Here is a 23,426-nt window from a genome sequence, read left to right as displayed (position 1 = left end):
ACAATGCTATCTCCCTCTGTCTCTCAGCATTACTCCTCCCACAGCGCTAATTACCACAACAATCAAGCTATTATCACACTCTTGGTCATTTTTATCACGGTCAGGGCTCATCTGCAATACTGTCATCGCTAAATAATAGCAGTTACATATTTATTTTGACATTTTTAGGCGATGCTGTGGTAACAAGCTGAACAGCAATGCTGTTAACTCATGCTGTGTGTGCCAGCTTTGGTTGCTACCACAGTACTGAGGCTCTCACACCGGAGAATATTATTCTCAATTTTTTTTTAACATGGCGTCTGTTTACAAGAGCCACGAGGAAGCTAATATGAACCCCCATGTAGCCGCGGGCCATTTGAATCGTGCCTGGCACTCTATGGCGTATATATACGCCATGCGCACCGTGGGACATGTTACTCATGGCATATGAATACGCCATGCGCAGCTTAAGGGTTAATAATGGTCCAGGATGGACCAAAATGTTGTCGCTTCTTCATCCTCTGGTGTGTGGTTTGGTCATCACCACAAGGCATGTATGCACCTTGTGGTCGTGCAGTGGCCTTGCATGTTTGGGTTTTTGTGGAGGGGGCTCTGAGCAGCTCTATCAGGATGTGACTTCTCTTCGTTCTACTTCAGGTGTAGAAGCCTTGAAACATTTGGTTTTGGCCTTGGTGTCCTTGCCCATGATGCTAGCCTCTATCCTTCAGGTGGTGGTGATGGTGGTAGTTTAATTGGCTCAGCTCAGGTGTTGATAAGCCTTGTTGGCCCAGTTTTTAGATTTGGCTTGGTACTTAACCCCTTCGTCTGCCCCTATTTTGCCGTTCCAATTTTTCTAAGGATGCCGTCTCCCAAGTTTTGTCTGCTGCAGATTTTTCCTCTCATCTGAATGATCAGCTGTTGTTTCTTCCAGGTTCTTCACCAGCTTTTTGGAGGCTGTCTGATAGAGATAGGGCTTCACCTGCTGTTGGTCAAGGTAGGCTCTTAGGAGAATTTGATTTCCATGCTGTTGGACTTCTGCGAGTCATTTTTGCTCACCTGTGCCATTTTACATTGTGGAAGGATGACTTTGCTTGTGGTTTGTGCCAGCCCCTTTGCAGTTCTCCCATTTAATGGTGCTGTGTGGGGGGGGGGAGAATGTCACTCATTTTCCCAGCTCTCGAGTCCTCAATTTGTGGGCTTTTCTGTGGGGAGCCCATTCAGCTTCCTGGAGCTATTGGCTAATATGTAATTCATTAGACCAAGGCATTAGTCATAGAAGTTCAGCCTCTCGGGGACCACGAGCCAGAACCTGGCCTCCTCAGAGAGGCACAGGGAGCAATGGCCCTGAAAAGCCCTCCCCTCCTGTGGTTGGGAGTTTTCCTAATCTGCCATCAACCAGGGTTAGGCATCTAGAAAGATAGGCATAACAAAACAAATCCCACTTGGTAAGAAATTTCCAACCGAAAACCGAACAGAGAGGCAGAACTCCCTCCAATTCCTAGGAAACGAGCAAACAAGCAAATGTCACACCCTACCACTGCGCCGCTCATCCGTGCAGCCACCCCGCGCTGGCGACTCAGCCATTCTAGTTCGTCGGCTAATGCAATCCAGGGTGGTAGTCATCTCTGGCATCAATTTCCTATGCAGTGTTTGCATTAGTGGTGTCCCCTGCTGTTCATGGTGTGGTGGCCAGGTGTACCTGAAGTGTACTGGGGCTGCATACACTTAGGGCAGCCTTCCCTAAGTGCTCTGTGAGTACTATCCTTGCGTGTCAGGGTTATCTTCGTTGGTGCATTCAGGATGCCATTTACATAGAGGTTCTTGCTGCTTGGCAGTTACCCCGCCCGTGTGGCCAGTTGGGGTTTCGTGGCCCTTGTTTGGCCTTGGGTAGGGAGTGGTATTGTTGCTGGTTGGGCGTCATGGTTTTTGCACAGCTAGCTTATTTATGCAGCAGCCTGTTCCTTTTTCCTCTGGGGACATTGTACTTTTGCAGATTTTTCTTTTCGTATTGTTTGGTTTGCCTGGTGTGGCTATTGGTCCACTTATAATATATTGATGGCCCTCTGCTAGGTCCCCGTAAATGCACACATCACAGGGGTTTAAGTATTTTGATCTCCCCATTGTTAGCTTTGGGTCTAACCAGTTAGCAGCACCTTGCCCAGACTTCCCATAGCAGTCAGCCTACGGGGGCCGTGGAAAACATTGTCGGAGCTCGGTGGACCTATGGATATGTCTTCCGAGACTCGGGCAGCTTTGAGGGGCTGCCCCATTCGGGTTTGAAATGGAGGCATTCAAGCCGAGGTTTCTGTGTCCCACCAGCAGGGCCCTCCCCTTCTTTTCTGCCTTTCCCCTGGACTCTGCCTTTTCTTCAGGGGTAGAAGGACATAGGTTCGAACCCTCATCATGGCCCTTGTGGATTCGATCATTTGATGCATCATGCTACTGTGATTTCTGTGTGTATTGGGGATTTGTTACAGCTGTCATTAACCCTGAGGCTGTACACCTATTATTCCCTAATGGTGTGCGGGAAAAAATGAATTAAACAAAATTTGTAAACCTTTCAATCCTTTTACTGCACACGTGTTAAATGAGACTCGCACGCCAGGAGACAGGAGTCTCTGCAGCAGGCTCCAAAAATATCAAATTGCCTAAGTATTGGGAACAGGTTGAGGGCTGTAAGCAGTATCCCAGGTTACATAAAGGTATAGGGAAGTTGAAAAGTAAATAAGATACTTATTTAGACAGTAATAAGTGAAAGTGAGTGAAAATTCGGTGTTGGAAAAGTTTATATCTATAGCAAAAGATTGTCAATAACAAAAATGGCTGTCACCACGGGGGAATGTAAACACACCAACAGATGGTTGTTTCAAAGGATTCTCACTACAAGATATAAAGAAAGGAGGTTTTCTAGACAGTATAGAGATAATTGAGGACATGCTAAAGAAGTATGAAGAAAAAGTACTTGAATTAGAAGAAAATGGAGCTCTAAGGGGTGAGTTTCGTACTCTAAAAGGAAGTATTCTTTAGCAAGGTAAGAAAATTACTGCATTAATGGACACGGTAAAGATTCAGGAGGAACAAATTCAGGAACTAATGAAAGAAAATGAGGTATGGAAAGTGAAGAGTGGTGACTTTGAAGAAATAAACAAGAAAATAGACTCGTATGGTGAACAACTCCAAGGAACCCTGAGGGCTAACGTAGAGCTCGGCAAGGATCTGCAACTGGAAACTTCAACTCGTCTATGTGAGTTGTTGGAAACAAATCACATAGATGAGGTTAATAAAGAACTAGAAAAGTATAATGAAGAAATCAAAGAGACTTATGCGCAAGTTATAAAAGAGAAAGAGATGACCAAGAAAGTGTTTGGAAGTCAAAACCAGAAATGACCAACAAGAAGCAGAAATTAGACAAGTAATTAGAAAAGAACTAGTTATCAACAGTAAATTAGTACAATAGAAGCTGCAGATAGAAGTAAATCCATAATCATTTTTGGGTGTTTAGAAAAGGAACTATCATCTAGGTTGGACAGAGCAGCAGAAGAGATGGAAATCATTGACAAAATAGTAGGTTTAGGAGAAGGCCTCAGTTCAAAGGAAAATGTCAGTGATTTCTGTGGGGAGCCCCTTCGGTTCCCCGGAGCTATCCAGGCCGTATATATTTTATTAGACTTTGGCATCAGTCAGTGTGAATGGAGTTCAAGACCTACCGGGGACCATGAACCCTTGCCCCCCCGCCTTAGAGGGGCACGAGGAGCAATGGCCTATAGAAATGCTCATGTGTTTGGAGCATTCTAGTCTGCCATCGACCAGACCAGGCACCCAGAAAGGTAAGCACCTCAAAACAAACCCCTATTCTGGTTAAAACGACTACAGAAAGCTAAGAAGTGGACAGAACTCCCCAATTGAAAAACGAGCAAACAAGCATGACTTCACACATGCCGAGCCACTTGTCTGTGCAGCTTCCTCCTCCCTGAGAGGGGGAAGGGGGAGCCCCAGACCCATAGCGCCGGCTATCCACCTGTCGGTTCTCAGCTGATGTGATTGTGGCTTGGTCGTGTGGCTCCAGGTCCTGATTCTCTGTGTTATGCTGCGACTTGTGTCCAGTGCTACTATTACGGTGGCGTGCAAGCTGGGAGTAATATTCACAGGTACTCGGGCTGCATGTGCTAAGTGCCCTGTAAGTACCGTCCTTGGGGCTTGGGGTTCTCTTCCACAAGTCACCTTGGGGTCTCTCTTTGTTTGTCTCTTGCTGCTTGGTGATTGACTGCCCTGGGAGTGTTGGGTAGGTTTCGTCCTCCTATGTTTACCTTGGGGTAAGTGGTAGTTTTGCTTTGCACTGGTAGGGGTGCAGGATATTACACAGCTAGTTTCCACCTATTACAGCGGCCGGCTCTGTTCCTCCTAGGTATGTTGTCCTTTTGCAGGGTTTTTCTTTTCATTTTTGTTCCACCCTGGTGATGGGGTATGCTCTTGATCCCCTACCCCCAGTTATGGTAGGATCTTGACCTTCCGTGTTCGGTGGTACCCCCCTGCTTGGCCCCCGTGAGTGGACACGTCCTGGGGGTTCAGTTTTAGAAGTTTGTTTGGTAAATTTGTGCGCTGGTTAGCAGTACCCCTGCCTGGGCTTATCATTAGTGAACACAGCCTAAGGGCCCTGGGAAACCCTGCAGGGGTGCAAGGGGGTTTGGTGGATGTGACCCCCTAGGTCCCCCTCTTGCTTTGTGTGAGATTGAGGGTTGCTCTGTCCCCTTATCTCAATGTGATGCTCATTGTTTTTGCCACTGTCATGCTGCCTGTTGGGTCAGTGACACTTTTGACCCCGAGTCCTGCGAGGATTGTTGCTTGTTTGTGACTCAATTCACCCAATCTCTTGTTTGTGACTCAATTCACCCAATCTACTGATGACATTATTCGGGTGCAAGCAAGTCAGGCGTTGCATGCTAGGTATAGGGTGCTGTAATGTGCTAGGTTGGTTGCTACCCTGGATTCCCTGAGGCTGCCCCAATTTGCTTATAGGGACCCGGATGGGGGTGTTGGTTGCTTCGGTTTTGGTTCAGTCTACACCCCTCATTCTTCCCCTGCTGTGGTTCATTCTGATCCCCCCCTCCCCTCCTTGCTTTCGGCTCCAAAGCATCTGAGGGCTTCGGGGTCGGGGCGGGGTTTAGAGGATTCTGAGCCTCAGGCAGTTTCGGGGGTTGCCCCTTCCAGGGTGACGACAGAGGCATTCGAGTCGGTTCCTCCAGTGGTGGCAACAGGACTTAACCAGTGGGCCTCCTTTCTGCTTTTCTAGCTGCCCCAACTTTTTCTTGTGATGCTAGGGGTTTGGAGGATGACTCATCCCCGGGGGCCTGATGTGGAGTTGGAGGTTCCCGGGGTTGAGGAGGGGTTGACCTGGGGGCCTTGGGCCCCCGCTAGACCCAGAGGGTTTTCTAACCCTCTGAGCGAGGCTTTTTGTTACAAGGAGTGGGGTTTTCCTTTCCCTCCTCTGCGTACGAGTTGGATTTGGGTTCGGCCCCTCCCCGGGTTTGGTTCCATATCCCTTCGGGTCCTTCGGTTCCATTCTACCGGAAGCTTTTCGGCGTTCCGCGTCTCGCCTACTGAAGTGTGTGGGCGGCCACTGATACCTGCTTGATGGGGTTCTGGGAGTTCTTCTACTCCCCAAGCCCGGCCCGAGGCCAGGCTTGACTTGTAAGAGTTTGGTCCACCAGGCTGTTGCTTGGAGCAGCCCGCAGGCCCACATACCCACCACAGCCCAGTTGGTCCGGAACGTCTTTTAGAAAACAGTCTAGTTTTCTTTTGAAGATGTCCATGGTTGTTTCAGCAATATTTTTTATTCTCGCTGGTAGGACGTTGAACAGCCGTGGACCTCTGATGTTTATACAGTGTTCTCTGATTGTGCCTATGGCACCTCTGCTCTTCACTGGTTCTATTCTGCATTTTCTTCCATATCGTTCACTCCAGTACGTTGTTATTTTACTGTGTAGATTAGGGACCTGGCCTTCCAGTATTTTCCATGTGTATATTATTTGGTATCTCTCTCGTCTCCTTTCTAGTGAGTACATTTGGAGAGCTTTGAGACAATCCCAATAATTTAGGTGCTTTATCGAGTCTGTGTGACGCGATAAAGCACCTAAATTATGAGTGGTTGCCACTAAAACAAGAGTGGCTGCCACACAGTGAGGCTACCTCAATTCTCTCCCTTCCTCCCTCCCTCACCAAGATTCCTCCTTCCACAATACTTCGCACAACACTAATTATAACCACAATCCTGGTCACTAATACCTGTATATTAATAATTGACCACAAGTTTATTTTGAAAAAGAACCTAAAAAGTTGTTTGAAGATTCCTAGTTGGACGAAATAATGCTGTGGTGCTGTGGCTAGCGCTGTGAACATCGTGAACAGCATTGAATCACTGATATTTGAACATTGTACCCAGTCATTATCACACTCAGGCTCTTCTATAATACTATCATGGCTAAATAAAGCAGAATATATATATATATATTTTGACAATATTAGGCGATGCTGTGGTCACACGCTGAACAGCAGTGCTGTGCGCTCATGCTGTGAGCGCTAGCCTTGGTTGCTCACTCACTACTAAGGCTCTGACACCCGGCAGTGTGGACCATGATTTTCTTGAAAGATGGCGTCTGTTTACAAGAGCCCTGAGGAAGCTGATGTGAACCCCATGTATCCGTGGGAGTTTTGAATGGAACCTGAAAAATAAAAACACCCAGAGGCACGTTGCGCACTCGAAGCCTGGGCCTGCAGGCGCGTTGCGCAGTTAAAGGGTTAAAGTTGTATATACCAACTTAGGTGGAGTGAGATAAAAAATACTGGAGCTAAAGGATATAATTTAGCTTGAGGTCCCAGATATTGTCACACAAACAGTGACAAAACTTGAAGAAAATATTTTAAATGAGGTCATATTCCCAAGTGGCTACTCAGTTTGGAGACGTAGCAGGAAAATTAGGAAGGGGGAAAGGAGTGGCTGCGCTAGTGAAAGAACACCTGAAGATAAGAGTGTTAATAATCGAAAACCCTCGAGAAGTTTACATAATGGCATTGCAGGTAAATGCCTACAGCCCACCAGCAAGCAACACATGGACTAAGGAGGAACTAGATGACAAATGAGAGGCCCTCTTAATGGTCATGAGAGAGATTATAGTAAAAGCAGATAAAGATAAATCACGATTGTTGGTACTGGAGGACTTTAACTTTAAAGCAACAGATTGGGAGGCCTGCAAAGCAAGAACAGAGTATATTTGGACCGGCAGATTCGTAAACCTCATTCTGGAGACATATATGTATCAACATGTCAACAGGCCACAAGAATGAGGGAAGGGAGATGTTCTGTCAGTACTGGATCTAATATTAACAAGGAAAGAAGAAGAGATATTTGACATACATTACCTTCCTCCCTTGGGAAAGAGTGATCATGTCCTGTTGGAAATTAAATATGCTTTGTGATATAATCTAGAAGCGAATGGGGACATTGAAACAGTTGATAAACTCGATTTAAAGAGAAGAACTGGGCAAAAAATAGGCAAAGGTTCCCCAAAGGCATAAAATGCCTATGGGGAACTTAGAAAATTCTTTAATGAGTTTAATTGGACAGACTTGTTGCTAGGCAAGAAAAATAAATGAGATATATGCCAAATTTTGCAAAATATATAATGAAGGCACACAAAAATTCATACCAAAACAGAGATGCAAGACCAGAAAACAGGGTTGGTGCAACAGAAATTGTGAGAGGGCCAGAGAGGAAAGTACAAGAAAATTGGTTCAATATAAGAAGCCTAACCCACAAACATACCAGCATCACAAGCAAGCAGAAACAATTTCACCGCAGTGAGGAGAGAGGCAGAAAGAAACTTTGAGAAAGGTATAGTGGACAAATGAAAAACAGATCCAGGCCTTTTCTATAAATTCATTAAAAGCAAGCTGCATATAAAGGATAAAATCCAGAGATTGAGAATGGGGAACAGGACTACTGAGAATGAACAAGAAATGTGTGAAACACTAAATGAACAGTTCCAAAGTGTGTTTGTACAAAATGAGAATTTCATAGAGCCAGACCCAATACCAATTCCAGAGCACAACACCATAGAATACATAGAGGTAACTCAAGACAAAGTGGAAAAATTACTCACTGGGCTAGGAAGAAGTAAAGCGGGTTGGACCTGATGGAGTTTCACCTTGGGTGCTGTGAGAATGTTCATCTGAGCTGATCATTCCACTCCAATTAATTAATATTCCAGACATCCTTGTGGACAGGAAGGGTTGTCCATCCTTGGATGTAATGTCCATCCATGTGGACATTACTCTCTAAGGTTGAACACCTAGAGAGTAATGACATAATAATGGACACATTGTATGGTTTTCAAACAGGAAGATCCTGTGTTACAAATCTACTTAGTTTTTATGATAGAACCACAGAGATACTACAGGAAAGAGGTGGTTGGGTTGACTGTGTCTATCTGGACCTAAAAAAAGATTTTGATAGTCTCGCACAAGAGACTATCAAAACCTCCAGCATGTTCCAGCTTTGGGAGGCTGGAACATGCTGGAGGTGTAACAGGGAGGCTTCTGACAGGGATGAAAAATTTTCTAACTAACAGACAGATGAGGACAATAATCAGAAGCAATGTATCTGACTGGAGGAGTGTTACTAGTAGAGTACCACAGGGTTCAATTCTTGCACCAGTAATGTTCATCGTCTACATATACGATCTTCCAGAAGGAATACAGAATTATATGAACATGTTTGTGGATGAAGCTAAGATACTGGGGAAGATAGGAGACGTAGATGATTTTCATGCCCTTCAAATTGATCTAGATAAAATAAGTGCTTGGAGAGGTATGTGGCAAATAAAATTCAATGTAAATAAATGCCATGTTATGGAATGCTGTGGAATTTGAGAAAATAGACCACACAAATTATCTAAATTATGTGGAAGGAATTAAAGAACTCTAATAAAGAACGAGATCTAGAGGTGGTTGTGGATAGTAAACTGTCGCCAGAGAAACACAAAGAACACTGTGAGAGGAGCGTATGTGTCGCTTTCCAACTTCAGACTTGCTTTTAATTACATGGATGGTGAAATACTAAAGAAACTGTTCTTGACTTTGCGAGACCAAAATTGGAATATGCAGCAGTTGTATGGTGCCCATATCTCAAGAAGCACATAAATAAACTGGAAAAGGTGCAAAAGGCATGCAACAATATGACCAAAACATGCCAAAACAAGAAGATAGAAGAAAAAAGAGAGTTCTTATGATCACCACTTATAAATTAATAACAATAATCGACCAAATTTACAAAGAGGAATTCCTAAAACCTGCAACTTCATGAACAAGAGGACACAGATTCAAGCTATGGAAACAAGGTGCCGAAAAAATATTAGAAAGTTTCCTTTTGCAAACAGAGTGGTAGACGGTTGGATTACGTTAAGTGAGAAGGTGGTGGAGGCCAAAACCATCAGTAGTTTCAACATTATATGACAAAGTAATGGGAAGATGGGACACCACGAGCATAGCTCTCATCCTGTAACTATACTTAGGTAATTATGCACACTCACTCACTCATTTGCTTGTTCAACATTCACCCTTCCAACCACCTCAAGACCAATTATGATTAGATATACTGTATAGTCATGTTTGGATAAGTAGCTGAAACAGGGAAAGGCATGGAAAATAATAATCTAATGTCCAAAAAGTACATAACACTGCATTATTGTTTCACTAAATACTTTAAACTTTACACTACAGACTACTGGTAATAAACAACAATAAATATGAGTACTCACCAAGTGTCCAGAGGTTTCTCCACATATGATCTTGGAATGATGTATAGGTGAGTATGGTGGTGTTAACGGAGGGTTGAGGCTGAGGTATTGATGATTGAGGCCTAAATGTTGAGGGTTTTGTTTGGGTAGGTTAGGTTTGATAAGGTTGGGTTGGGTTTAGGTAGGTTAGCTTTGGTTGGGTTGGGTTTGTTGGGTTGGGTTTGGTTTGGTTTGGTTAAGTTTGGTTGTGTTAGGTTTGGTTTGGTTGGGTTGGGTGATGAGCCATGAATGACACATTGAAAGCATAAAATTAATGTTTTTTTTTTTTTGTGGGTTACATTAGGAGTGCATAAGTTAGTTTTTTAAACTTTGTTCAATGTCAACAAATCTTTTTTCACTAGTTGTATATGAAAATGGCTGCAATTGTCCCAAGTTTCAGTACTGCAGCCTAAATAGAAAGGGAGATTTAATTTTTGGTTTTCAATGAATTTTACACATTTTCAGTAAGTTCCTACAACCACAAGTTTCAAATATAATCATTCTATGACACTTTTCTGACACATTACTATATAATAAAGAATCTGATGCTGCGGATTTTCCAAAATATGTTTAGTTTTACTAATACAAATAGTCAAAGTTCCCCCCCAAAATTATGCAAATATATCATGTTTATTGCTATTATAAAATCAATAAATGATCTTAGGGAAAAATGCTGGCATCAGATTTTAGAGACATAAACTTTACATATAAAATGTAAGTTTCATGTAAATTTAATAAAAATGAAAGAGTAAGAACTCAGTTTATGTTACTTGAAAAATAAATCATTAAAAATTAAAATCTAAGGTGCTGCCATCTGTGGTTGAGGTTGACATTAACCAATTTCCTCCAAAATTGGCACCCTTACAGATAGGCTTCCATGCAGTCAGGGGTATAAGTTTCATGTAAATCATCTGATAAACAAATAAGAAAAATAAAATTGAAGGGGCTCCCCACAGAAAAATTATTTTCTGTGGGGAGCCCCGGAGGCTCCCTGGGGCTTATCGGGCTAATGCATGTTATATTAAACCGAGATATTAGGTAAGGAGTTCAGACCTACCAGGGACCAGCGCCAGAATCTGGCCCCTTCAGAGAGGTTTCAGGGAGCAACGGCCCTGGAAAACCCCCATTGTGGTTGGGGTTTTCCTTATCTGCCATCAACTGGGGTCAGGCACCCAGAAAGGTAGGCATAACAAAACAAACCCCACATGGTAAAAAACTAAAACAAAAATCCGAACAGAGAGGTAGAAACTCCCTACAATCCCAAGGAAACAAGCAAACATCACACTTTACTGCCACGCCGATCGTCCGCGCAGCCCTCCCCGCCCCCGAGAGGGGGGGGAGGAGCCCTGGACCTACCGCGCCGGCAGCTTAGCTTCAGTTCGTAAGCTAATGTTAACCGGGATAGACACTTCTCTGGCCTCAGTTTCCTAGGTGGTGTTTGCCTTGTGTGGCGTTCACTACCGTGTGTTGTGTTGTGTGGTAGCCAGAGTACCTCATCAGTGCCGGGGCTGCATGCGCTTACGGGCTTCCTTCCCTAAGCGCCTTGTGAGTACTGCCCCTGCGTAACAGGGTTATCTTCCCTGGGGCGTTCGGAAACCATTCCCGTAGAGGTTCTTGCTGCTCGGCATTTGCCTCGCCCTTGGGGCCAGCTGGGGCTTTGGGCCCTTGTTTGGCCCTGGGTCGGGACTGGTATTGTGCTGGTTAGGGTGTCACAGTGTTGCGCGACCTGCCACCTAAGCGGCGACTGGTACATGTTGCCTCTGGGGACGGTGTACTTTTGCGGGATTTTTCTTTTGTTTTTATTTTCATTTGCCTGGTGGGGGTCTGCCTAGTGTGGCTATAGTTCCACTGGTAGTGTTTGGTGGCCCTCTGCTAGGGCCCTGTGATTATACATGTTGCAGGGGTTTTCAGTGTTATCCTCTACTACCCCTTGTTATTTTTGGTTGTTTAACCGGTTAGCAACACCTTGCCCGGGCTTCTCATAGTTGTTACCCATACAGGCCCTGGAAACCCCTGTCGGGGCTCGGTGGACCATTGTATGTGTCTTCTGGGTCCCAACCCGTCTTGTACAGGATCGTTGGTTGCTGTGCCCTTGTCTCAGGGTGAAAGTCGCCACTTTTACCTCCGTCATGTTGCTTGTTGGGTCACTGATACCTTGACCCGGAGTCTTGCGAGAGATTCTCTGCTTGTTCTCCAGTACTCTCCTGATGTTATTACTGTTCAGAGTACAGGCGGCATCCGTGTTGCAAGCTAGGTTAGGTTACTGCAACATGCTAGGTTGGTTTCCCACTCGGATGCTCCAAGGCTGCCCCGTTTTGGTTCGGTGCTGTTTGCCCCCTGTTCCCGACTTCGGACTGTCTGCGGGTTTCGGGGTTGGGGCGGGGTTTAGTTGGGGCTGAGACTGGTGGTTTTCGGGGGCTGCCCCGTTCGGGTTGGGGGATGGAGGTTTTCGAGCCTGTTCCTCCTGCCAAGGCTTCTGGGTCTTACCAGCAACCCTTTCTTGCTGCCTTTTCCATGGACTCTTCCTTTTCTTTAACCTTAAATGGCGCATGGCTATATACCATTTGACACCCACAGGCACATAAAAAAAAAAAAAAAAAAGTTTTTTCCTTCCTAACCTGTTAATTTGTGTTCACTGACTATGGGAAAAATAATAAAAAAAATCATAAGTGGCATATATTGCCCGCTATAGGGTGGGGAAGTCTGGCAAAAAACAGGCGCTTACTCAGCGTGCGTCCCAGGCGGTCTGTTGCTTGCCAGCTGTCAGGCCGGAGTTGCCACAAAGAGATAATTACCTAATTATTTCAATGTCTCTGATTGATTTTTCGTAGTTTTTTTGCTGTATTATTATTCAATAGTGTGTAGTGTGATATATTTATATAATAAAATGAGTGAATCATCGCTGTACTCAAAAATATGGTGTGCATATTGTTGATTCAATTATGTTCATCAAACAGTGAACAAATACTTTGTCGGTTATTACACTATATACACAAGTTATATATAAATATCTGCACGTTTTGTTCACCATAACAAACCACTAAGTTGGCATGCTGAGTGGCAGTGCCAGTGACAGGCCGCCACTGCCTGCTACTTCCTCCCTCCCTCAAGTCACCCGACTCACCCACATTCTCCTCCCACAATACTGTTTTTGCTTTTATTCACTATATACAGACACTATATATAAGTATCTACATTCATGTTCACTATAATGAACCACTAAGTTGGTATGGTGAGTGGCAGTGCCAGCCCACCACTGGCTGCCACTTCCTCCCTCCCTCCCTCACCTCACCTGACTTGCCACCATTCTCCTCCCACCATACTGTTTTTGCTTTTATATACAGACGTTATATATAAGTATTTACATGTTTTGTTCACCATAACTGTACATCTAAGCTTGTATAGTGAGTAAAGGCACAAAGACGTAGGACCTCACACAGTCAGCTGATGGCGGCCGCCCTCAAGGCCAGACGCACTAATATTTCTCCTCCAACAATACTGTTTGTGGTGTTATTATGCTATATACACACATTATATATAAATATCTACCTGTTTTATTCACCATACTTGTACAAGTAAACTGGTATGGTGCCCAAAGACCATCGTGGTAACCAGTAAACAACATGATAAATCGTGCAGACGACGCCACCGCCCTCACCAAAATGGCGGCTCCCAACCTACTCCTCTTGCTGTTTATACTCTCTATACACATGTTTTATATAAGTATCTACATTTGTGTTCACCATAGCGAACCACTAAGCTGGTATGCTGAGTGCAGTCAATAAAAGTTGGCCACACACAGTCAGAAGACATCGCCACCACCTTCCCTCCCACAGCATTACTCCTCCCTCCATGGCGCACAGCGCTAAATATCACCACAATCCTGCTATTATCAGAACCCTGGTCAGTTTTATCACAGTCAGGGGTCTTCTGTAATAATATCATCGCTACATAATAGCATGAACAAGTATATTATGGCATTTTTAGGCGATGCTGTGGTCACAAGCTGAACAGCAGTGCTGTGAGCTCATGCTGCGTGCGTCAGGCTTGGTAGCTCACTCAATACTGAGGCCCCTAACACCCGGGAGTTTGGCCCACGATTTTTTTTTAAAATGGCGTCTGTTTACAAGAGCCCCTAATGAAGGTGTGGTGAACCCCGTGTATCTGCGGGCCGTTTAAATCTTGCGTAGTACTCCAAAGCATCACATGATGCAATTTACTGCAAGTCGGTCAAAGCATCATATGATGCGATGCGCAATTTAAGGGTTAAAAAAAAAAATCAAGAGAATTTATTTCCTGTGCACTGGGGGGGGGGGGTGTCATATTTGGAGGCGGCGCAGTTAAAGGGTTAAGGTTGACTTCATCGTTCAGTCATATATTATGAGATTTTTGTTGTGATTTTGATAAGTGTTATATGATTAATTATTTCAGTAAATGTTAAGCTTGATTAAGCCATCAAATTAGGGTCCCATGGAAATCAGACGGCGGACGCTGAAGATACCAGCGGCTAGCCGGGTTCGGGAGCTAGAGCCAAGCCCAGCGGCTATTGCCGAGTAGCCGTGTTTGGTGGCAGAGCTAGCGTTTCCAGTCTCGTCGAAATCGGACGGCGGGCGCCGAAGTTAACTAGCTCCTAGTTAAATAGCTTGAAGTTAAATAGCTCCTTCCTTGGTGTCCATGGGGAAGAGGCTGATATTCTAGCTAGACAAAGTGAGTTGTCAAAACTAATCTGACAAGTTAATTGTCGGAGCAAGAGGAGATTTTGGTGGGAGACACTGATAATTATAGGGAGTGGTGTTTAACAGCAGGACATAACCAACAACAGTGTACCTGACACAGACTGTTGCTTAAGAATGTCCCCCCTTCATCATGATTGAGGCGGCAACCCAAGTACTATCCTGACAGTGCAGAGACAGTATTCGTCTTCCCACGAGAGTTTAAGTGAGTGCTTGAGAAGAGGAATACTCTGCCCATCAGTTTAGATTATTTTAATGTAACCTCCACACCACCATGTGGTTATCACATTTGGGGGGGAGGGCCCATATCCGGGAGAAGAGAAGCCTGGTCGTTACATTAGGGGGCTCTGTCTGAGACAAGTCTGGGTGGTCGTAACACCAGTCAAACTGGTCCAAGCATGAGGGGGGAACTATTGTTGGCTCTGTATTGCCCTGGCGGTGATGAAGAGTGTGCAGGGCAGGCTGTAGGTCCTGCATGATGTTGCAGATGAGTTAGAGATGATCTTGGTGGAACAAGATGTAACAGATATGGCTATTGGATAATCAGGTTATCAGGATGATTTCGGGGCTTAAGTGTCCCCGCGGCCCGGTCCTCGACCAGGCCTCCACCCCCCAGGAAGCAGCCCGTGACAGCTGACTAACACCCAGGTACCTATTTTACTGCTAGGTAACAGGGGGCATAGGGTGAAAGAAACTCTGCCTATTGTTTCTCGCCGGCAAGGTTGCAGGAAGGTTTGCAGGAAGGCAAACCTTCCATAGCAGGCAATAATTGAGGATGAAATCCAGTAAGACGCTGTAGGCAATAGATGACTATCAGGGCCAAAACAAATTCATGCAGCACACTGGCATTGAGCACAAAGCAAGGTCTTCTAAACTGCCATAATACTGTGCAGGTATGTCCAATGCTAGGGATGGAGAAGAACAGGTCATACAGCCCTAGGACATGTCACAAGGTCTTCCTGTTCTGGCTGAAGGTATGGGGAGGAAGCCTTGTTGCCAAGGCACTCGTACGAAGATAATTTAAAATTGCCTTTAACTCCAATGCCAAAATGTCACTGTGTCTGACGTTTTTGATCCTGGTTAGTAGCCAGGGGATTTGACCTTGGGGGAAAAGTAAACATTACCTCCAAACCATATAATGAATGTAACAGTGCATTTAGTGTAGGAAGCAATTGTTATTGGAAATTTTATGCAGTATTCTCAAAGATGTGTTAATCTCATTCTTGTTATAAATCTTTGTCTCATATGAATATTACATGTTATGATTTTATTTTCAGTGTGAGAGGGAGAAATGCTTTGGACAAAGCCATAGCTGAAGCTGTTCAGGATAACACCACGCACTGTCAAGATTATCAAGCCCCACAGCTAAGAAGAAACAAAACAACATGTGCGGACTCCCCAACCACTCTGAACATCGCTGTGGATGGACCACTGGATGGACTGGGTAGTGGACCAAAGAACAGATCCATAAACAGACAAGCCAAACCAGCCTTAAAGCGCCAGCACATGCACATAGCCCACGTTAAACAAGTGATGTCAGCAGAAACTAAGAAAAGATTAACAAGTAAGACAAAATGTCTGACTCTGACTACGGCATTGCTTGTTCGGGAGTCATCATCTTCCCTGCCTCACCAACACCTTCTTCCTGCATCTAATTCTGCTGCTGTGACACCACCAAGAAACAGATCAAGACGAAGGGTCAGGTGACATGCACCACTTACCACTTTATAAGCTAAAATGTGATGAAATTATTTCAATTTCTTTTTGGAATATGCAAAACCTAACTATAATTAGCCATTGCAAATCGTAAATCAAAAGAGATTAAACAATTTAAAGATGCACAAGAGGCTCCTTTATATTTTCATAAATTTCCCCTACAATTTTAATTATATCCATACAAATTTTAGTTTTTAATTAATCAATTTATGGTAAAGACTTCATAGCATTTAGAAATTAATTTTTATCATGCTCTAATTACAAATGTGTGTAATTTGCTAAATACTTTTCCTTAATGCATAACACTTAACATTGGATTAAACACCAGTATTAAAAGCTATTAAGCTTAATGAAAATTATCAATGAGTGTATTTTCAAATTCAGATAAAATACTGTACAAGAATATGGTTTACTGTATTTAAATAGAACAAAATTCAGTTTGCCCTAAAGAATATATTGTTCATAAGAATACATATCAACATTTAGTGTAATTCCTACACAATGATAATCATTTGTGCCATTGATGATCTCATAGTTGATTAGATTTTGGCCCCACTATAGGTGATAGTACTGATGAGCCTCGCACTATATGCAACACATTTTGAACCCCGGATTACTTCATCATTGCCATTCTCCTGCGGCACCACCATACCTAGTCAAGACAATATTTGACATGATAATTTTAATATATACTTTCCAAGTTCTCATCTTGGCTAGGATACTTTGTACTGAGAACTGCTGATGATTTTAAGAAATGTCCATTAACCCTCTAGCTACACAATTAGATTTCAATAGTATGAATCTGTTTGAGAAGTGTTATCTTGAGGTTATCTTGAGATGATTTCGGGGCTTAGCGTCCCCACAGCCCGGTCCTCGACCAGGCCTCCTTTTTGTTACACACCCCCTGGGAAGCAGCCTGTAGCAGCTGTCTAACTCCCAGATACCTATTTACTGCTAGGTAACAGGGGCATCAGGGTGAAAGAAACATTTTGCCCATTTGTCTCCGCCTCCACCGGGAATCGAACCCAGAACCTCAGGACTACGAATCTGAAGCGCTGTCCACCCAGCTGTCAGGCGCCTTCCACCCAGCTGTCATGCGCTTGTTTACCTAACAGGCGCCTGGCAGCTGGGTGGAGTATGGCGCCTGACAGCTTTACCTAGAGTATGTCTGGTGTATACCTCGAGTATGTCTGGTGTATGCTCTGAACTTTTAAAATAATGAAGGTTTTTTATTTTTACTAAAGTTTGAACGTCATCATTTGAGAGTTACATAAGAAGTACTGTACATTTAATTCATAAATGGTAGGAATGACAGGTGCATGGAAGTTATTTAGGACATTTGGTTTGCTGCTGGGTTACCCACAGTACCACTCCCCGGCCACTGCTTGCCACAAGCCAGTTACAATTACATTTTGTTTATTATGCAGTTAGGAAAGACTCCAGTCACATTGTATTTACACCAAGGCATAAATATAAGCTCAAACTCTTGATGTAATTCAGTACATCAAAACCAAACCAATTGTTAGGAATCTGATGACAGTAGTTGAAGGTCATAGGAAAAGGGTTCAAATAATAGGATAAAATTGTTATACAAGTGGGGATAATTAAAGGACTCATAAATGTGCAGGATTCTTCATTGTCAGTTCATGTAATCAATTATCAAACAGATCATTTTCATTTGCAACAGATGCTTCTTCTGAGAGATACTAGACCCAACAACTGGCTTATAATATTTTATGGCATAATTTGAAGGCATTGCAAATTCCATAATGCAAAGTTTTAAGTGTGGTAATTTGGTAGTTGTATAAAACATTTATGCAATATATATTTACCAATTATTTGATGGTTTTAGTGATGTGGCTTGAGTACTATTTAATAAAATGAGGATTTCTGCTTGCCAATAAAACCTAGAACTTGATGTAAGGAGTAACTAGTAAACATTTATACTCTAAACTCATATCTTGCACATAGAGGAACATTGAGTGTAGCTGTTTACCATGTCACTGGTGAATGTGCAGTGCAAGTCCAAAGATGATGTAAATATACTTGGCAACACCAAGTTCCGCAAAAATTTACACCAAAACTGTTTACAAAATTGAAAAAAATCAACTTATGATAGTTTGGAATATTATGAACATTTATATACTTTAGTGTTATTAATTATTCTTGATGTAAATTAAAATGTTAGAGGAAGCAGTTATATTATGATGTATACTTATGAAAGATCTTAATACAATATGGATACACACACACACACACACACACACACACACACACATTCAAAATTCATTGGATTCAAAAGGTGACACCCCTAGGGTCAACACTTGCAGCAGAGGAGCTCCAGCATATTTCAACAATCCTAAGTATTGTAGTACAGGTTGATGGTAGTGAGTGGTGTCCCACAGAACATAAAGGTATAGTGCTCTTGAAAAATAGGTGAGATAACAGGAAAGTGCTAAGGGAAGTGAAGAATCGGATGAGAAAAAGTTGCCCTAGTGTTTACAGTGCAGAGAAGAACATTCAAGATGGCCACTGGCAAGGGGAAAAACAAAACAGAGCTTGATTTTGAGGGATTCAATGAAGAAAGCATTGATATTAGTAGTCTACATAACAAGTTGGTAAATTTAGATACTATAGTGAACTCTCATGTAGAAATAATTAGTAAATTGAAAGAAAGTAATGACCATTTGAATAGCAAAGTTTTATGTCTTGAGGGTTTAGTGAAAGACTTGCGCAAGGATAAGAATCAATTGGAAACAAATTGCAAAGCCATGGAAGAAGAAAATAAACTCTTAAAAATAGCTTTGGAAGAAGTTAAAGTAAATTTAAACATAAATGACTACAATAGGTTAGGCAAGGAAATTCAACAGGAGAAACAGCTTTTGTCAGCACAGATGGAGGAAGTTACACAGGGAATAGAACAGTGCAAGAAAGACATGCAACTCACTTATGCACAAGTGGCCAAGGAGAAGGAAAAAATAGAAGAAGCAGTAAAGGAAGTCAAACACTGCAGCAACCAAGATAAAACAAACATTAGGCTAGAAGTGAGGAAAGAATTGGCATCTAACCCGAAGTTGGTGCAAAACACAGTTGATCGGAGTAAGTCCCTGATCATTTTTGGCTGCAAAGAAAAGGCGATAACATCTAGGTCAGAAAGAGCTGTAGAAGAAGCTAAAGTAGTAGATAAAATTGTTGGCCTCGTGGAAGGTCTTACAACCATAGAGAATGTGTGCGACTACAGGAGAATAGGCAGGTACGTAAAAGGGAAAGATCGACCTTTGAGGATCACCCTAAACGGTGCCAAACAGATGGAAGAAGTACTAAGGAATGCTAGAAAATTGCAAAGGGATGAGGATGGGAAAGGGTGGTCGTTAAGACGAGATCTTTCAAAAGAAGATAGAGAGAAGCTGAAACTGAACCTCGCCGAGGCAAAACATTTAAATGAGAGCAGGAATGAAGAAGAAATAAATTCTTTTTTCTACAAAGTGATAGGGGTAGGCAAACCAGTAAAGTGGTACATAAAGGCAAACCAACAAAATCAATAGAGAGAGGGGGAGTGAAGAATAAGGAGAGGGGGAACAAGTTCCTGAAGATTGCATACACCAACATAGATGGAGTGAGATCGAAGATACTGGAGTTAAGTGATGTAATACAGCTGCAGACACCAGACATTGTTGCACTCACGGAGACAAAACTTGAAGATGTAATTTTAAATGAGGTCATATTCCCAAGGGGCTACTCAATTTGGAGACGGGACAGAAAAATTAGGAAAGGCGGTGGCGTTGCTGTGCTGGTAAAAGAACACCTAAAGGTGAAGGAAATAATGACTGCCAATCCACAAGAAGTTGACATAATAGCACTAGAGATCTGCTATGAGGATGATAAACTAATGATGATAAATGCATATAGTCCACCGCCAAGCAGCACATGGTCAAAGGAGGAGCTAGATAGTAAACGTGAAGGTCTTATAACAATAATGAGAGAGATTATAGCGAGAGCGGATAACGATAGATCACGACTGTTGATAGTCGGTGACTTCAACTTGAAATCCATAGACTGGGAAGCATATGAAGCTAAAACAGAAGATTTTTGGACCTGTAAATTTGTAGACCTCATCCTGGAAACATTCTTGTATCAACATGTTAAACAAGCTACGAGGATGAGGGAAGGGGACGTTCCCTCCATGCTAGATTTGATATTTACCAGGAAGGAGGAAGAGATATTTGACATTCAGTACCTTCCTCCCTTGGGTAAAAGTGACCATGTCTTTTTGGGAATAAAGTATGCAATGCGTTATAAGCTGGAAGAAAATAAGGAGGTTGAAGCAGTTGAAAAACCAGACTTCAGGAGAGGACATTATGGTGACCTTAGAAATTTTTTTAGTGAGTATAATTGGACAGACTTGATGCTAGGCAAGGAAGTGAATGAGATGTATGGCAAGTTTTGTGAAATATATGATAAAGGCACAAAAAAATTTATACCAAAACAGAGATGCAGGACCAGAAAACAGGATTGGTTCGACAGAAATTGTGAGAGGGCAAGAGACCAAAAGACACAAAAATGGAATCAGTATAGGAAGAGGCCAAACCCCCAAACATACCAGCGATACAAAGATGCGAGAAACAATTATACAGCAGTAAGGAGAGAGGCAGAAAGAAATTTTGAAAAAGGGATAGCAGATAAATGTAAAACAGAACCGGGCCTATTCTACAAATTCATAAACAACAAATTGCAGGTAAAGGATAATATCCAGAGGTTGGAAATGGGAAACAGATTCACGGAAAATGAAAAGGAAATGTGTGAAACATTAAATGAAAAGTTCCAAAGTGTGTTTGTACAAAATGAAATCTTCAGAGAACCAGACACAATAAGAATTCCAGAGAACAACATAGAGCGGATAGAGGTGTCTAGAGATGAAGTGGAAAATATGCTAAAGGAGCTCGGGAGGAACAAAGCAGCTGGCCCAGATGGCGTTTCACCATGGGTTCTGAGAGAATGTGCATCTGAGCTCAGCATTCCACTTCACCTGATCTTTCAGGCATCCCTGTGTACAGGAATCGTAGCAGACGTGTGGAAACAGGCTAACATAGTTCCAATCTACAAAAGTGGCAGCAGGGAAGACCCCCTCAATTATAGACCTGTATCATTGACAAGTGTAATAGTGAAAGTATTGGAAAAGCTAATCAAAACTAAATGGGTAGAACACCTGGAGAGAAATGATATAATATCAGACAGACAGTATGGTTTTCGATCAGGAAGATCCTGTGTATCGAATTTACTCAGTTTCTATGATCGGGCCACAGAGATATTACAGGAAAGAGATGGCTGGGTTGACTGCATCTATCTGGACCTAAAAAAGGCTTTCGACAGAGTTCCACATAAGAGGTTGTTCTGGAAACTGGAAAATATTGGAGGGGTGACAGGTAAGCTTCTATCATGGATGAAAAATTTTCTGACTGATAGAAAAATGAGGGCAGTAATCAGAGGCAATGTATCAGAATGGAGAAATGTCACAAGTGGAGTACCACAGGGTTCAGTTCTTGCACCAGTGATGTTTATTGTGTACATAAATGATCTACCAGTTGGTATACAGAATTATATGAACATGTTTGCTGATGATGCTAAGATAATAGGAAGGATAAGAAATATAGATGATTGTCATGCCCTTCAAGAAGACCTGGACAAAATAAGTATATGGAGCACCACTTGGCAAATGGAATTTAATGTTAATAAATGTCATGTTATGGAATGTGGAATAGGAGAACATAGACCCCACACAACCTATATATTATGTGAGAAATCTTTAAAGAATTCTGATAAAGAAAGAGATCTAGGAGTGGTTCTAGATAGAAAACTATCACCTGAGGACCACATTAAGAATATTGTGCAAGGAGCCTATGCAATGCTTTCTAACTTCAGAATTGCATTTAAATACATGGATGGCGATATACTAAAGAAGTTGTTCATGACTTTTGTTAGGCCAAAGCTAGAATATGCAGCTGTTGTGTGGTGCCCATATCTTAAGAAGCACATCAACAAACTGGAAAAGGTGCAAAGACATGCTACTAAGTGGCTCCCAGAACTGAAGGGCAAGAGCTACGAGGAGAGGTTAGAAGCATTAAATATGCCAAAACTAGAAGACAGAAGAAAAAGAGGTGATATGATCACTACGTACAAAATAGTAACAGGAATTGATAAAATCGACAGGGAAGACTTCCTGAGACCTGGAACTTCAAGAACAAGAGGCCATAGATTTAAACTAGCTAAACACAGATGCCGAAGAAATATAAGAAAATTCACCTTCGCAAATAGAGTGGTAGACGGTTGGAACAAGTTAAGTGAGAAGGTGGTGGAGGCCAAGACCGTCAGTAGTTTCAAAGCGTTATATGACAAAGAGTGCTGGGAAGACGGGACACCACGAGCGTAGCTCTCATCCTGTAACTACACTTAGGTAATTACACTTAGGTAATTACACACACACACACACACCAGGTGTGTGGTGGAGGCCAAGACCGTCAGTAGTTTCAAAGCGTTATATGACAAAGAGTGCTGGGAAGACGGGACACCACGAGCGTAGCTCTCATCCTGTAACTACACTTAGGTAATTACACTTAGGTAATTACACACACACACACACACACACACACACACGCTCGTTCGTTCATTTGTTCGTTCGTTCGTGTTCATGGAACACGAACAATGGGACACAGGTGGAAGCTAAGTACCCAAATGAGCCAGAGACATTAGAAAGAATTTTTTCAGTTTCAGAGAAGTTAACAAATGGAATGCATTAAGTAGTGATAGGAGGCTGACTCCATACACAGTTTGGAGTCAGCCTGACTCCAAAGGTGGAGGCTGACTCCATACACAGTTTCAGATGTAGATTTGATAGAGCCCAGTAGGCTCAGGAATCTGTACAAACAAAGCTACCGGAGAAATATACGAAAAATCACTTTTGTAAACAGTGTGGTAGACGGTTGGAACAAGTTAAGTGAGAAGGTGGTGGAGGCCAAAACCGTCAGTAATTTCAAAGCATTATATGACAAAGAGTGCTGGGGAGACGGGACACCACGAGCGTAGCTCTCATCCTGTAACTACACTTAGGTAATTACCAGTTGGTTAACAGTTGAGAGGCGGGACCAAAGAGCCAGAGCTCAATTCCTACAAG

The 23,426-nt window shown here is 42.8% G+C and overlaps 1 protein-coding gene across 1 annotated transcript in view; it reads left to right on the top strand.

Moving 5' to 3' along the window:
* The window catches only part of LOC123755713 (uncharacterized), a 395,205-nt gene extending 378,122 nt beyond the window's left edge, over nucleotides 1-17,083 (top strand). Inside the window, exon 5 of the mRNA XM_069300362.1 lies at nucleotides 15,820-17,083. Coding sequence (XP_069156463.1) covers nucleotides 15,820-15,824 — 5 coding nt within the window. The 3' untranslated portion in view covers nucleotides 15,825-17,083. The remainder of the gene's footprint in view (nucleotides 1-15,819) is intronic.
* The last annotated feature ends 6,343 nt before the right edge of the window (nucleotides 17,084-23,426 follow it).

This window comes from Procambarus clarkii, chromosome 43 (assembly GCF_040958095.1).
Source record: "Procambarus clarkii isolate CNS0578487 chromosome 43, FALCON_Pclarkii_2.0, whole genome shotgun sequence".
NCBI lineage: Eukaryota > Metazoa > Arthropoda > Malacostraca > Decapoda > Cambaridae > Procambarus > Procambarus clarkii.
This window is presented reverse-complemented; position numbering and strand designations above follow the sequence as displayed.